Source organism: Neolamprologus brichardi, chromosome 7 (genome assembly GCF_056152115.1).
Source record: "Neolamprologus brichardi isolate AB-2024 chromosome 7, ASM5615211v1, whole genome shotgun sequence".
Taxonomy (NCBI): Eukaryota; Metazoa; Chordata; class Actinopteri; order Cichliformes; family Cichlidae; genus Neolamprologus; species Neolamprologus brichardi.
This window is the reverse complement of record NC_142110.1, coordinates 15,467,834-15,483,964: the sequence shown is the minus strand read 5'-3', so window position 1 is coordinate 15,483,964 and position 16,131 is coordinate 15,467,834. Positions and strand designations below refer to the sequence as shown.

The 16,131-nt window shown below is 39.4% G+C and overlaps 1 protein-coding gene across 1 annotated transcript; it reads right to left on the bottom strand.

Moving 5' to 3' along the window:
• Positions 1–1,693: 1,693 nt before the first annotated feature.
• LOC102790557 (transcription factor 12-like) lies at positions 1,694–14,008 on the bottom strand. Its single transcript, XM_006789159.2, has 13 exons — positions 13,840–14,008; positions 11,551–11,650; positions 9,684–9,826; positions 9,465–9,588; positions 9,298–9,368; positions 8,884–8,980; positions 8,713–8,786; positions 6,901–7,077; positions 6,006–6,123; positions 5,746–5,899; positions 3,903–4,132; positions 2,838–3,010; positions 1,694–2,731 (listed from the first exon to the last, which is right to left on the bottom strand). Exons 1-12 carry the CDS (start codon positions 13,906–13,908, stop codon positions 2,868–2,870), a joined length of 1,500 nt encoding a protein of 499 aa, XP_006789222.1. The 5' UTR covers positions 13,909–14,008; the 3' UTR covers positions 1,694–2,731; positions 2,838–2,867.
• Positions 14,009–16,131: the final 2,123 nt, after the last annotated feature.

Genomic DNA, 16,131 nt, shown 5'->3' with positions numbered 1-16,131 from the left:
CCTAGTGCTCGCTTTGAGGCAGGCTTATACAGAAATCTATAATAATGATACGAAGAAGAATTCCCTACATGTAATTGTATTAGTAGTTATGCAGTTCTAAAGTACGTTTAGCTATTAATGATTCATGATTATTGAGGATTCATATCCTTATAATACTTCCTCTTTTCTTTCTTTTCGTGTATTTATTTATTTGTTTTTGAAAGGGTCGCAATATTTTAACTACAAATATTCGAGCTAAAAATAAATAAATAAATAAAGGCATGGGTAAAGGAGTTTTTGGTTTTGTTTTGTTTTTTATTGCAGGTGATTTTTTTTTTCTTTTTTACCTGGCAACTCACACAAAATCCAGATTTGATTCCAAAGAGGTCTTAAAAGAAGCTGCCTTGTTGATATTTGGCTAAAATTCTTATTGTTTGGAATCTGGATGTTAAACTGAAACTGTATTAACTTATATTTGTGGGAACATTTGCAAATTAGTGGCATATGCAGTATTTTGCGATACCAATTCTATGTGCAATAACTCAACTGTATATACACAACACTATTTATTACATATTACTTTTTTTTTTTAAAAAACTGGCTTGTATATTTTTACATTATATATATAAATATATATATATATTTTTTTTTTCCCTATGTTAATACTGTCCATATGTATATAGCGTTGCAGAACTGTAACCCCCCCCCCCCCCCCCCAGCATGTTTACACTGAGTAGGAGATGCTCTGTATCTCATTGTACAACTGTATAGTGACAATAAAGGCATTCTATTCTATATTCTATATTCTATTCATACGGTGCTGTGCAAAAGTCTTGAGTGACGCCTCATTTCTTCATAATTTACTTGGAAAATTGGGAGTAGGTGCGGCGGTTTATTCAAAAAAGTGCAAACATACATGGCAATACAGTATACAAAGCAAAAACTAAGTTTGTGCAATTCAACAAGTTTTGTTATGACCGCCTTTATTCTTCAACACAGTCTAAACTCTTAGACAAGTTTTCTTGTTATTCCTTTCAGTAGACTTCAGGAAAAGTTTTCCATGAAGGACATTCAAAGATGCCCAGCACCCCTAGCTGAAAGCCAAAACCATGACAGAGCCACCACCGTGTTTCACAGATGGCAGCAGACGCTCACTGTTGTACTTGTTTCTTGACCTCCTACATACAAAATTATTTAAATTTGGATTCATCACACTATGAGGCCTGATTTTAAATGCAGTTCTGGTGTAATTTGGCGTGCTGCAGACTTTCCGTCCTTGTTTCCTGCTTTTAATAGCCACCCTTCCACTGAGACCATTTCTGGCATGGCTTTCAGATTCTTCTTCACTTGTCCAGTTTCCTCGCATTACTTAAAGACACACAGCACACCATGCCAAGATACACCAGCAAATAGTTCTTTGGTGCAAAAAGCTTCATCCCTGTCAAATTTTGCTTGGTAGTTTTCATAAATTCGAGAAAAGACAGGGAACAAAATATGTGATTTTTCCACAGTAACAAAGTGACTAAAATACGGTTTCTTGCTATGCCGTGTGTAGACAGAACACTAGTTTATCACTGGAATAAATGCTTTTTAAATGCTCAAATGACTCTTAGGTCAGTGTTAAATAAAAAAATAATAAAATGAATCCGAAAATGGTAACTACAAGGACTAAAGATGAGTGAAAAAGACAGAACTGGGAGTAAAATTCATTGAAAAAGACATTTATTGCTACAATATAATTTTGACACATGCCTGTAGGCTAGTTCAAACTGTACACATATTGTACATGTTATGATAAGAGTATTTCAGATCATTCAGGATTAATATTTTTTTTAATTTGTATTATCTTTTCAGCAGAGTGAGAAGCAAGACATCAATCATCCTGTAACATTGTATTGCTCAGAGGTTGAACTGTAGCTACATCTAGTAAACTGCACAAAAAAAAAAAGTGTCGCCTCGAGTAAAATCGGAGACAAAAGCAAATACACATCATCAAATTCACAACATTTGTATAAAAGATAACTTATATAACTTAGAAAACAAATGAAAGGTTCTATTAAAAACTCAAACATGCAAAGAGCTTGTTTGACTACGTGTGAAGAGCAGTGATTACACTGAGAAGAAGAGGGCTCCTGTCCACCAGTGTTTCAGTAAGTGTAATCTTTAAAGAGTGCAAGAACACAAATAACATTCAAACAACTTTACAAATGCCAGATGTTGTCCACGTGTTAAAGAACATTCTTGGAGATCTGTTCATTCACAGAATGGTCGAACCCCTGCAGCAATATGCGCACACACACACAGACACACACACACTTTAGGACAAGTAAAATCTGCTGTCTGAACACACAAATGTGGGAATGTGGATCTGAGCTCGGTGGAAAACACAAATGTTTGCAGTAAATATCAACACACTGTAAAAGTGTCAGTCAGAAACATAGCTGGCTAAGCCAAAATTAAAAACTGCAGATGACACCTTGCTACTACTGGTTTCCATCCATTCAGATATATTCCAACAGAAGGATAATCAATAAATATACAAAATATGTACAAAACATCTGCAGCGTACAATGCATTTGTCTGTTACAAGTAACGTTCAGGCACAAAGTTAAGAGTCAGTTTGGGAAGTTAGGAGATGATTGTTCAACTGCATCACGCTTTCTAATCAGAGAAGAAGACCTCACTGTCCCGGTCTGAAAGTCCGAAGAAATGGGAAACATCCAAAACAGCTGGGATGCTCTTCCCTCAGCATCTGGACATCAAAGACAGGAAATTAATTTGAGGAAGTCCTTTACATTATTCCCTCAAATAGAAATGGTTCATAAAGTTTATCGCTGATATAAGGTGATGGTAAATACTTGATGGTAGACTCGATGTGGTCAGAGTGCTCAGAGGTGGCCCATGGGGTTCGCCGGGTCTGTCAGACTGGGATGAAAAGCAAGATGCATGGACTGCGGGTCCGTCATGACAGCAGACGCCTTCTCTTCTTCTCTCCTCCGCAGACACGCTGCCTTCGGGTTCAGATTCCTCTCTGTGGAGTCCAACAAATAACACGTTAGCATAAGACTAAAATAGGAAACACTGGGAGTACATACTTGTTATTGTATTTATGCAACAGTGGTACAGATGTTGGGAATCTGCTTTAAAAATAATAGAAGCTAGAAACTTTATAAGTCATCCTTACAGACGTTTTCTTGTTAACTATTAAGCTTCTCTTATTAGCAACAGGTCAAATTACAACATGCAGCACAGAAAGCATCCTCTCCAGAGAATAAGAACTGTTTATAGTTTATTGCTGGATGATTAATGATTAAATAAAGGTTTAATAAAATAAAAATAAATAAATTTTTCTGGAGTTTCCTTTAGCCTTGTAGCATCTCCCAGCTTTTTTATTTTTTTTGCTTATTTCATATTTTCACCTATTCAGTAATAATAAGCAGCTAAAAAAGGGGGAAAAAAATAATAAAAGCTCGATATTTCTTGCACAGCAGGCAGACTAAGCGAACTGAGATGGCATTTAGTATTTAAACAGCCACATATTTTCCCCTCAGCGGCCAATCGGGCTGCATCAGGGCCTATATTTAACAAGAGGACACAAGCACACCTCAAGATATATGCTAGTGTTGCTTCCCATCTGCTAACTGTGTAAATAGGCTGTTTGATTGCAGATTCTCATTCACAGATCTTTACTGTCAGATAATGCTGTGTTTGCGGCTTACTGTGCTGCCCTCATGTGGCCAAAAATATATATAAATCCATTCAATTTTAACCAGAAGCAGTAAAGGCAAAAAATGTATATGTAAAAACAAATGTCTAAACAGCCTAAAGGAGTTTTCTGTGAATAACTGACTGAAGCCTAGTTTTCATCGTGGGTGTGCCATCATCATCTGAGACTGGCCTCCCTGCAGCAAACACGCACTGACCTCTGACTTGTTGTTCCAAGCTGAGGATCACCGCCACAGCCTGGTGGAGGACCAGCAGCTTGGTCTGCGGCTTCTCACTCTTCAGGTGTAGTTGACACATGTGACCGAGCTCCTTGAAGGCCTCGTTGATGTCGCGCACACGCAGGCGTTCGCGGGCGTTGTTGGCCATTCTCCTCTCACGCTCGCGCTCAGCTTTCTGCTCCGGACTCAGGTCCTCATCCTCATGGATGCTACGACATGAACAGAGGAAGCCCGCAGGTAAAGGTGTGGCTGAATCTTTTAAAAATGAAGATTCATCTCATTCAAACCGACACTCCAGAAGAAGCAGAGAAAAGCGAAGTGAGCGAGACTGCTTTCAGAATATATTCCGGGTCTTTCTGCCCTCTGCTGGCCGCTGTGCCAGGATTACGTGATCCAGTCTCCAGGGATCATCTCAAATCCTCTAAAACGTTCAGTGAAAAAATGGTTTCCATAGAACAATGGCAGCAGATAATGTAATCAGCCGCAGATTTATGAATAACCCTTAAACATGTGTGTTTAAAAGAACCCATGTGTCCATTCTTAGAATCACATTGAAACAATTTTTGCTTTGCTTTTTGTTATCATCTGGTTTCAATATTTTAGAAAACAAACAAACAAGAAAAGAATAATGCTGGAGGATGTCCATATATGTCAGCATTGATATCCCTCAACTAGATTACAGATCTAAATAAAAAACATGCACTCAAGACATCACAGCTGAAGAGGTCTGGCCTGAAAAGACCTCTGGACGTAGAGACACCAGGACAGGAGCTCCAGTCTGTGACATTTTCAAGACATACGCTATCATTTTTCTCTGACGCAGGCCTCATAAATTTTTCTGTGACTCACGTAATACCAAAAGCATCCTTTGTCGTGGCCGGCCACACTTAATGACAGTTAGTCCTTTAATTGATAAGAGGATTGACAGAATATAAAACTGCTAAAAAATTATCATTAATTTGAAACATTTTTGGACAAAACAAATGTGATCGCTCGTCTCTCAGGTTTATGTATTTTAAATTGAGTTCTTTTTGGTTTTGACTGTTGGGTGTACAAGTTAAAATCACCACAGTCACATAACAAATACTTTTTATTCTTTTTTATAAGGTTTCCCAAGATCTATAATCATGCGTCATAAATAATGCAAGTGCAGCAAAGCTGAACACAGACCTTAGTTCACTCAGAGGCTAAAGGGGACAGTTGTAAGACAGTTTACAAAGACTGCTTTGTGGTTTGGGGATTTTGTTGGTTAACTCTTAACTGTGATGTGTACGTCCCGACAGCTGTTCTTCCTTCTTTAATTCACTGCGACTTAATGCAACACGAAGAAGAAATATGAGGCTAAGTTAAATAGGCTGCTCCAGACACAGCTGTTCTTGACTGCAGGGGGTCCGGTAGTGTTTTAAATGAAACAAAACGGCAGGAAAGCTCTTCTTCTTCTTGCTTTTGGCTTTTATTGTAATAGATTTTTAAAAAGTAGTTTATTTAAAAAAAATAACAAAACAAAACAAAAAATTGTAACTTTTTTTTAAATTACAAAATTAAATTAAAACATATTTTTTAAAATTTAATTTAAATTACTATTAACTATTCCAACCAATTTTTTTAAAAGTGCTTTGTCTTCATAATTGGACAGGGTTTTTTCACCGGCTTTACACACAAAATTTTATTTTTTGAACAAATGAACACAGTTTTTTTCCTCTTTGTTTTGCTGTTTTCTTCTTCTTCTTCTTTTTTTTTTTAAATACACACACACACACACATACACACACATACACACACATATACACACACACACACACGATAAGGCATGAGTGTTCACCTGTTTCTTGCACTGTTTTCTCCATGTGTTTTGTGTTCGCTCTCCTCATCTGATCTCTGGCTGTCTGAACTGTGACCATGGCTGGTGTGCATTATCTCTTCCATTTCCCCACTTTCCATCTTAAGCTCTAGATTACTCTGAACCCCAAGTCCACCTGTGGGCGATCACACAAAACATAAACAACATTTTTTTTCACAAAGAGAAAAAGTGAAATATACGAGTCTGGTGGAGAAGCAATGCGAGGGAGAAGGGTAGCTCACCTCTACCTCCACCTTGCACAGGCTGTAGGGTGGCCCTCTGTCTGGCTGGGTACGGGTGACCATTTTGCGCACGGCCCTGGAAGGCGGAGTGGTTGTTGTTCATACTGACAGCTTCAACCTTTATGACACAGAGAATGACATAAGACCATTCTTCACGTGTTCATAAGTCAATGGTTAAGTATTCTGTAGACTGGGATCCTCTAAATGTGACTGCGGGGCTCCATAAATCTTTCTAAGACACTCAGTGGCATATAGTATCCAAGCTAGAGACAAATCGGCCACAAAACAACATCTGCCCTCTCATTTCCAAAGCGACCCTGTGCGGATCTCTCACTCTACAGAATTAATTTAATCTCAGACAATCTTAATCCTTCCCTTTAAACTACTATATACTCCCTAAACATACCCCTAATTCTCTTCAGGAATGATTCACTGACACATCGTTTGGAAAAAATAAAATAAAAGTGAGAGAATTTAATACCCCCCTCTCGCAGCGGATTACACTAAAAACCCCTTTCCCTTGCATACACTTCCACTCCAGCTGAGCTAAAATCCCCTGGTCTGCTCAAAGGGAAACATGGTGGAATGGGAGTGCACCGTGCTGCCTCCCCCTCTCCCTCCCCAATCACCCTACAGTGGATTTAGAAGTCTGCACATACTATACACTGGACACACAAGGACAGCATACACACAAGGACAGCTCATAGCGCTCCTATTGTTCTCAGTTTCCAGTTTCAAGGACAGCAACCTTTACATTAGGAAAACATGCAGACGTAGTGGGCGGAAAAATTCCTGGAATTGAATGCCAGTGCAGATACACACACACACACAACAGGGAATTTCCATGCACACTGCCCTGTCCTTCTTTAAATACTTCAAAGTAAGGGTTGTTAACCATTGCTGGACTGTGACAGTTGAGCGGCAGGGTGCTGGCAGAGCCCGGGTGGCCGTGGTTGGGCTGGTTCAGCAACCCGTGGATGTCACTGGGCAGACCAGCGGTGGGGCCAACGGCATGGTTCCTCAGGACGTGGATTACGTCATCCAGTCTGTCCAGACGATCCTCCACCTGAGACTGAAAACACCAGGGGGACAATTCTCAAAATTTACAAAGAGGACTCTAAGTTTCAAACCCTCTTGCCCAAAACAGCAAGACAGTAGTAGTAGTTCCTTCAGTGATTAAATGGCATTTCAATGTATTTTATTTTAAATTACAATATAATTATAATGCACTACAAAAAATTAAGTTAGATATAACAGAATAAAGGGCTAACTAAGTTTTTTTTATAGGAAACAATGTAATTAATTAAAACATACTGCAAAGTAATTTTAAGTAGTGCATAACATCACTGTCATTTTGTAGGAAAACAAGCAACACTGCCCCATCTTACATTGTAAGTACCCTGTACTTTTTAGAGTGTGGGCCATATTATGGAGCGGATTAAGCTAGCATTTCATATCTTTGTTGTTTTTTTTGTTGCATCTTTATTTAATATTCATTATGCTGATGTGCATGATGGATGTTCTTTTCATCCTCCTATTTAATAGTAGGGATATAAAGTAGGGATTTAGAACAGTTCATTGTTACAATTGTGTCATCAAAAGTTTACATAATCCTGCAAATTTTGATGGTATTTATTTTTTCTTCTAAGTTACAGACAGAAAACAGTCCTTGATCACATTTGGATTAAAAAAAAGAACAATTAAATAACAGAACAGCCATCATACACATCAACATAATGAATACTGAATAAAGATTTAAAAAGGCCAGATTAATTAACTCCCTCATACGCCCCGTGCCCAAAAAAATACTGCATATTTATTATGTAAGATGGCAAAATATTGTTTGTTTTACTGCAAAATTACCAGGAAATTACACACTATTTAAAATTACTTGAAGTGTAATTATTGCGCTATTTCTTTTAAACTTGTTATCCACCAGTATTTGTAGGTAAATATAATTACATTGTAATTTCAAATTAAATACACTGAAATTACATTGGATTTAATTAATTACAGGGGAATTACACCTGAGCGGTGGGCTGTATTATAAAATGTTATCACAAGTTATAACCAAGCCAAAACCTCAGGGTAAATCCAGAGACTCCCATGTTGTTTACAACATTAAAAATGTGTTTACAAAAAGACAGTTTCTGTCTTTTTGAAGAACAACTCAAAGTTGGGTGATTTTATTTTAATTTTTTAAATAACTCATCTGCCCGATACTAGAATTATGGGTGTGCTCTCCTGGATCAACAGGTGTCCCTGCACAGCTGGAGCCAATGGATACCTGCTAGGCCTCTCCTCTGCTAACTGGTGAAACTAAACTGGACCTCTGTTTGTGTTGTTGGTGTCTTTTGGGGCGTTTCAATGCCCTTTTCCTGGAAATAATAAGGCCCGCTGTGAGGTACAAGAAGCTTGTGCTTTAATTTTGATTAGGGGTTTATTACCTGCTATTTTGTGTTATTAATCTTTGGCTTAAGTTGTTTCTCGAAGAAACATCATCAAAAGTCAAACCTTTAATGGCACCAAATAGTTTCAACATTATTATCAGAATTGTTATATTGGCATGAAATCAGCTGAAGTTGGCACATGTACACACCCACTTTAATCTTTCTAATAATATACCAGATATTTCATAAGGCCACCCCTGTGATGAAGTAACTCAATAAATAATCAAAGTTTCAGTGATATCAGATTACTTCCTTACCAACGATATTAGCGAAGACTCATAATGTGGTGAGACTGGTGCCTGAACTGAACTCCGTGGCCACATGTTGCTACCTGAGAAGAAGAAAACAACCGGATTTAAAACATCAGGGAAACAGAATATAGATGATGTCAATTATATTTCGCTGACGTGTGCTATGCTCCAGTTTACCTGCAGGTTCTGCTGAATTGGGCAGCGGAGACGGAGACCTCACCGGTGTGGATGAGCTGGAGGGGAAACTGCTGCTCGTGTGATCAGGGGAGTAAATCTAACCGCAGACAGCAACAAAAAGGAAAGAGAGGGAGCAGGAGGAGTGTGACCAGGGCGTGGATCATTTTAAAAGCACAACTTGTCATTTCTGGATGGGTTTTTACGACTGCAGCCGCTACCTCATAGGCTCGTAATCTCAACTTAACTCGTGAATTCTGGTCATTTTACTTGTGAGCAACCAATAAAATGTCGTGCAGCATGAGAGTAGCTCTTTTTAATGTGCAGTGTCCTGTCACTGGCAGTGGGGGAGTTTTGCATTATACCACTGGGGCTCTCAGGACTTAGATCTAATAGGATTGAGGTGGTGGTACTTACAGAGGCCAAAGCTTTGCCCAAGGTGTCGCCTGTCTGTGATGCTCCTGACACATTTCCCTGGCTCCCTGAGACTGAATTTAAAAAAGAAAATATTTATTATACAAGATAAGCATGTGATAAAGAGCAGTTAAATTAGGGAAAGCACGTATCCATTTCCATTTTCTGACCTGCAGAGCTCTCTGAGGTGTTGACTGACGGAGTGCGTGAGACCGCATTGCTACGATGAAAAGTGGACATGGGCGGGAGAGCCCTGTTCATGTCCACAGCCAACACTGCATGTGGAGAGAAGTCCTGAAGAGTGGGGGAAAAACACGTAGTTAAAAAAAACAACATGGGTCAGAAAGTTTGTTGCTATCAACGCCCAAAGTCCCAGTGGTAAATCTCACCAGGTGACTGTGTGCCGGTTGCAGGCTGCTGTAACTCCCCGGCTGTGTTTGGTGGGTTGTGGCTACTCCCAGTGCACCTTCATAGCCCTGCTGGTTCAGCCCATTTACAGCATTCCAGATGTCCGGCGAATTGCCCATCCCCTCTAAAATGAGTAATAATATGTTATAGCGTGCACTGGAGCAGCATCTCAAACAGCCAGACAGGTCGTGAAGCTCTACAGTGGCACTCTATGAAATCAGTGAAGTCCAGATTCAGTTAAAGCAATGCTCATTAACGTGTGACACGATGATGTTCAGCTGAATTTGCTTAGCTGAGAATATAAACGGATCTTTGAATAAAGTGAAGTACACAGACTTCATTTAATCTTCATGGTGCTTTTTAGGCATTTCTTTGATTCTTTTACCCCCAAGACTGAGATATCATAGTTACTGGGTGGATTGCCAATAAAATGTAATACAACTTACGCTCTCCGCTGGATTTTTGGGTAAGTAAAATATCTGACAACTACAATAAACACCAGAATAACAGAATTAAAAAAAATGTTCTGAGCTTCCACAGACGGTTTGAAAATCGGATGTAGCTTCCGGAAAAATGAAGACACAGCTGAAGCGCCTTAAACCTGTATTTTATCTGAAGGCCACCAGATGGCGATACCTGTGGGTGCCGAAATATTTTGGTCTTCTAGAATTCTAAGAGAAAAACGACCTCCTGTCTTAATTTCTTCGCTCTCCTGCTGAGTTTATGGATTTAGTCGCTCATTTTTGGGTCATATTGAATAAAAAATTAAGTATTCTTTAAATCAGCATTAACTGTGGCATGAAACCACACACTTAATGGCTAACAAGTTAAGATCAATAAGCCATGATCACGTCCTCACATTAAAAAAAATGTTTTTTTGCAATCAAGGTGGCTCATCTCAACATTTCAAAACAGACTCCAGAAAGCCGTGGGTGATGTTACTGTATCTATATCTGTTTTTTATACTGTCTATGGTGCACATATACCATCTATCTGCCTCGCAATGAATTATGATGAGTCCAAACGTCCAAACCGATAAGGCTCAGCTGTATTGCAGGCTAATGAGTTAATGTTTGAGTTAACCTGAGGTGATGAACATGGCAAACATTATGTTTAATGAACTTAATAGCACGGCTAGCACGGCTGTAGACTGTTCTGACCTCTTCTCACCAAAACAACCAAAACTTTAAGGAGTGACAGTAACTGATGCAATATTTACAACCGGGGACGTGAATCGAGGCAAGTCTGTGTTCATGTGAGTTAAAGCATTTCAACTCTGGAGAAAGAATTTTCTTCATGCTACGCTTTAAAACTGTGTTTCTCACACAGACTGGCTTCTCTCCAGTGAGAATCAGAAATGGAGGACACGTTTTTTTGATCTTTTGGTTTAACTTTGCTTTAATACAGAGACAGAAAAAGGAGTGAAATCATGGGACTTTTGAGTAAGTTGTGAAAATATGTTACGGTAACTTGATTCCAGCTATCAACTTTACTCCTTGTCCCACTGACTGTTTGTGGTGAATATTAATGGGTTTCCAGCGAGTACACCATTAGTGTTATACTGAATGCCAGTTCATATTGAACACCAATTTAAGCATTCGCTAAAACAATATTTCCAAAACCAGTGAGAACTTTAGTAAAAATAGATTTTTATGAGAAGACAGCTGGTGAAGAGAGCGTGTATATTTTAATATGAAATATAGACCTATAAACTTGCAACTAAAGTATAGGAAAGTAGATAGTATATGTAGTAAAATAATAAAGTTTTTAAGTCTGCATTTATTTCCTATATTTTGTTATCAAAACGGACTGCATTGCTGCAGAATTGTAAAGAGGGTTTGAGCTCACCAAAGAACATGCTTGCAAACACATTGCTGGGGGCCTTGGGCGACAGATGTGAAGATGAGTTCTGGGTGGCGATGTCTGCACCAGGAGACTGCCCATAAGCCTGAAAAGAAAAGTAAGAGAATAAAATGAACTGTGAGCATAAATTTCTTTGTCTCAGTATCGCCCAAACCAATCTGACTGACACTAACTCGTGAATACTGTGAGTGCGAGATGAGGCAACAGTATTATGAAAACAAAGCAGAGAGCTGATGCACACTTAGAGCTATTGCGCTAATCCATAAGCTGCAGATCCATGCACCTCCTCATCCGGATTTAGGAACCATTCACCATGAGAAATCCCAGCCCTAATCACGATCAGGTTCGGCTGGCTTCAGAAGGCTGGGATAGGACACCCTCCCGAATAAAATTGAAATCCAGGTCTTGTGAATTGTTCTCAAACAGAAACCGAACAGATAAAAGAGTCTGATCGTAATGATCCTCTCCTGTCGGAGTATTGTTAACGGCTAGTAGATTTAGACTAAACTAAAGCTACCTTCAGCTTTTTTATATTTTTAATTCTTTCTTGACAAGTGTTGATGCTGCAAACTGCACATATGCACAAAAAAAAAAAAAAAAAAATCAGACCAACACATGCTCACTTACTCAAACACACCAAGAGCTCTGGGCTGCACCTGCACCTCTCTCCATTGCTTTGATGTGCCCCAGGAAATGAAAATAAACCTCCCTGCGCAGCATCAATGGGGTGTCAGTTACCCGGACGACAAGTTCTGTAAAGCAGGCTATTAAAGACTCTCTTGAGTATGCTTGTGCGTGCACACTCACAGGCTCATGCACACACACACACACGAGCCATGACCCTGGCTGGCATGAGTCCCATGGTGATTGTCGGCTAGGCCAAACAGAGGAGCCCCTGTCGACACTGGGCCCGTCTGAGCCGCCATGGGCAGCATATGGCAGAGGATAAAGCCAATTGTCCTCCTTACCATCAGCATAGCAGGCGACCCGTTAATAATGGTTACACCCCCGCCCCAGCACGCCCTCTCTGGCCCCCACTGGAGAAGAGCCGTCACCATAGCACCCTCTTTTAGCATAGCATTGATTTATTAACCATCAATCATGGCATCACAAATGATAAAGGACTTTTTTTAAGTAGCTAAGCCCCACAAGAAAAAAAAAGAGGAGGAGATTAAAATACTCAAGAGGTTGACATTTGTTTTAAATCATCTTGGATAAATATTCTTTACAATCTTTGTTTTTTAGTCTATAAATAAGGATAAAGTTGGGGAAATAAAAACAAAAAAAAAAAAGGCAAACAACAAGAGTACCTCTTGCCATTGTAAAAGTACACAGCATTACGATGCTGCATGAGTAAAAGCTCAACTTGCTATTCAGGGCCCACGCTCTGCTCCACCATGGCCAACTCCAGCCACATGCAACCAATTTTCTGCCTCTCTGATCCACGATGTCTGGATATGGTTAGTCTCACAGAGATCAAAGCTGCCTTTGATAATGGCTGCAGTGGTGGAGGGACTGCTCTAACATAGCGGGGTTAAATCAAATAGAAATAGCAGCAATCTGCTTCATGTCAAGATGTTTTCTGCTGCTAGGCTTGACTACATGATACTCTGGCAGCAAACAGGAAGCACGAGTTGATGCTTGTTGTTTTATTTTTCTCTCTTGTTAACCTTAAGAGAAAGATCACTGAGATATTACAGTTATACGTAAATAAATGCTACTAGCATTGTGTGAGTGAAGATGTGTGTAATTTGTCAATAACTCTCCTTTTGATTATGACAAATTAAACCAAGTGTAAGAGTAACACAGAAACTCTTCGTCCTCTTCTAACCTGCAACTGCAGAAGTTAAAGAATAAGCTCTGATCACGCACACAGCTTATTAAAGCACAGACACCCTTAAAATGTAAAGCTCTATCTCTTTGTTGCCTTTCATAGAGAAGCATGTACAGATTCACCCGTGGTGCATCTAATGATCTCAATAAAGCAACGAAAATTCTCACCAACTCTTAAGTTTCTCACAAAAAGAAGGAAAGAGAACACTTTTAACTTTTACAAGTTGTGTATGCAAATGGTTTTCCTGCTGATGCAAGTCTGCTAAAAACACATCTATTAAAAAGAAAAGGTTATTCAATCAATGAAGGCACAGATACAGCAAACAAACATCTGAGAGGACAGTGCAAATGCACCATAAGCAAACACACCCACGTAACCTTGGGAGGGGAAATGACAGAAATATAACAGTAATATATATACATATATAAATATGTACTCACTGGTTTCATGTTGTAGCAGTGCATCAGTGAGTTGTTCCCTGCGCCAGAGACGGGGTGAGCGCAATACATAACTCTGCTGGTTCAGTGCAAGAGTCCAGGCTCACGATACAGTCCACGCACAGCTCCTCTGCTCGTGTCTCCACTCATGTGTGTACAGTCCACATGCACTCCTTCCCCTAACCTACCCCTGCTGGTCATGCAGCAACCCGCAGACAACTTATGCAAATGAGGGCAGGACCATTTCAGGCAGCAGCGAGGGGTGGCCGGGAGTTGATGCTGTTACCGAGTGGACATCTATATTATGAGCAACCTGTTGTTTTGTTTTTTTTAGTGTTAAAATAAAATGGTTGTGAAATAAACATGGCTATGAGATAGTTTTCTTTTTCTGCTCTTTTTTAAATTTTACTGTCCACAGTTTTGATTTTCATGGAGACTGGACATCAACAGAATTTATTTTTAAGTAAAAAATGACAATCAGGGAAATCCCACCTAAACCCGAGCAAACACCTGGGCAAGGTAAAGAAAAGAAGAAGAAGAAACTACAACACTGAGGTTATGCTTGACTTTTTGTTCTTTGTATGTTATTGTGTCCTGCATGAAAAATACTCATGGAAGCAATCCCCTCCTCAGGACCAGAGAGCACTAATCTCCCGTTAGACAGGTAGAGGTTTCCAGTAAACAGAGGACAGCCTACCACACCCTTGTCTGACCCACATTTATAAATAGAAACTAGTCTTAATTTGTAGGCACGTGTAGCGTGAGAAGCTCCTCCAGCGGCTGGGTTAAAGGTTATTAATACTGCGGTCTGTCTGGGTGATGCGTAACATTAACAGTCAGACATCCTGTTTGAGGCCAAAGCCGCTGTCTGATGCCCTACAACTGATATTTACACCGGTGGTTCTTAAAGCATACAAAAGGTAAAGCCAAAAAATGTCAAGTACACCTGTGGGGAAAATGGCCTATATGTGATCTGAGATGTTCTTTAATTGCATATTATTAGGTGAAGGCACCTTTGTCGGGACACCTATGACGTAGTTTGTTGTAGTTTTGTGCTCTTTGTTGTCAGGCATACCCACTGATCTGCGCTTAAAGTGCTTTTAAGTCTAATTAATTGCTTTTTATGCAGTTTCAGCAGTAATGTGCACACCTAGACTAACCTCAAGGCACAACATCTGGGAGTCACAAATTCATATCTGGGGGGAAAAGATTAATAAAGCGAATGAGTTCTGAATAGTACAAGCAAATCTATGTTTTGTGATCTTATGTACACTGTGGTTGGCGTGATGCACAGTGTGGCACACTGTCCTGGCACAGCTTTTTGGCTCAAAGAGCCCTCACTAGAATCCAATCAAATAATTCCAAGCGAGACAGCAGCAAAGCCTTTATCTTGAAGTCATCGTCCCCAGTGTTTACAGTAACACCGCAGGGCAGTGGGAGCAAAGTGGCCAAAATAACAGCGACCTAGAATCTTGAAATTTGTGTTTATATTTAAAATTTTAACCTGGTGTCTGCCGTGGCTGCCCATTATGGGATCATTTAATTACAATTTATAAATATGCATTTTTTTTAAATGACAGTTCTCTACTGAATAAACTGCAAACTATAGAGCTGAGAGTAGAAAAACATGTTATGTTCTGAAGGTGAGCTGTGCAGTGCACTCAGGTTCCTTAAGGTAAAGTCTAATCCTGACTGCTCAATTGGGTTAGGAGGTCAGTCACTTCGGCTTCATCAAAACAACAATTTCTTGACCTTTAGGACTGTGCTTTATTAAAAAGATGCTGTTCATAAAGAGTAAATAAATTTTACTCTAAATTTATAGAATACATCCAGATATATATATATATATATACATATATATATATATATATATATATATATATATATATATATTTGTGTGTTGCTGTTTTGTTTTTATTTTAATTCAGGTATTCAGGTACACCAGTGGCCACTGACTGACCTTTTCCGCTGACAGAGATCAGCTCTTCTATCTGACACACCAACACTCACACATATCTTGGGCAAATGATCCAAGAGCAAATATATACAGTCCCCTGACCCTGAACTTTGCATCAATCTTAGCTAATTGCTGCCTTGTCAGAAGTGCGATTATTCAAACAGGTAATGCAAATGTTAATGAGCTCCGATTTGCATATCTTTATTTTGCCACGGTTGAAATGTCATTGGTTATGACGCTCCACAAAGAGGAATGTCACTCCTGATGGCCCCCTGATATGTTGTTGGCCATTAAGAAGCTAACAAAAGAAGAAAAAAAGAGAAACCCAAGGGGGGGGG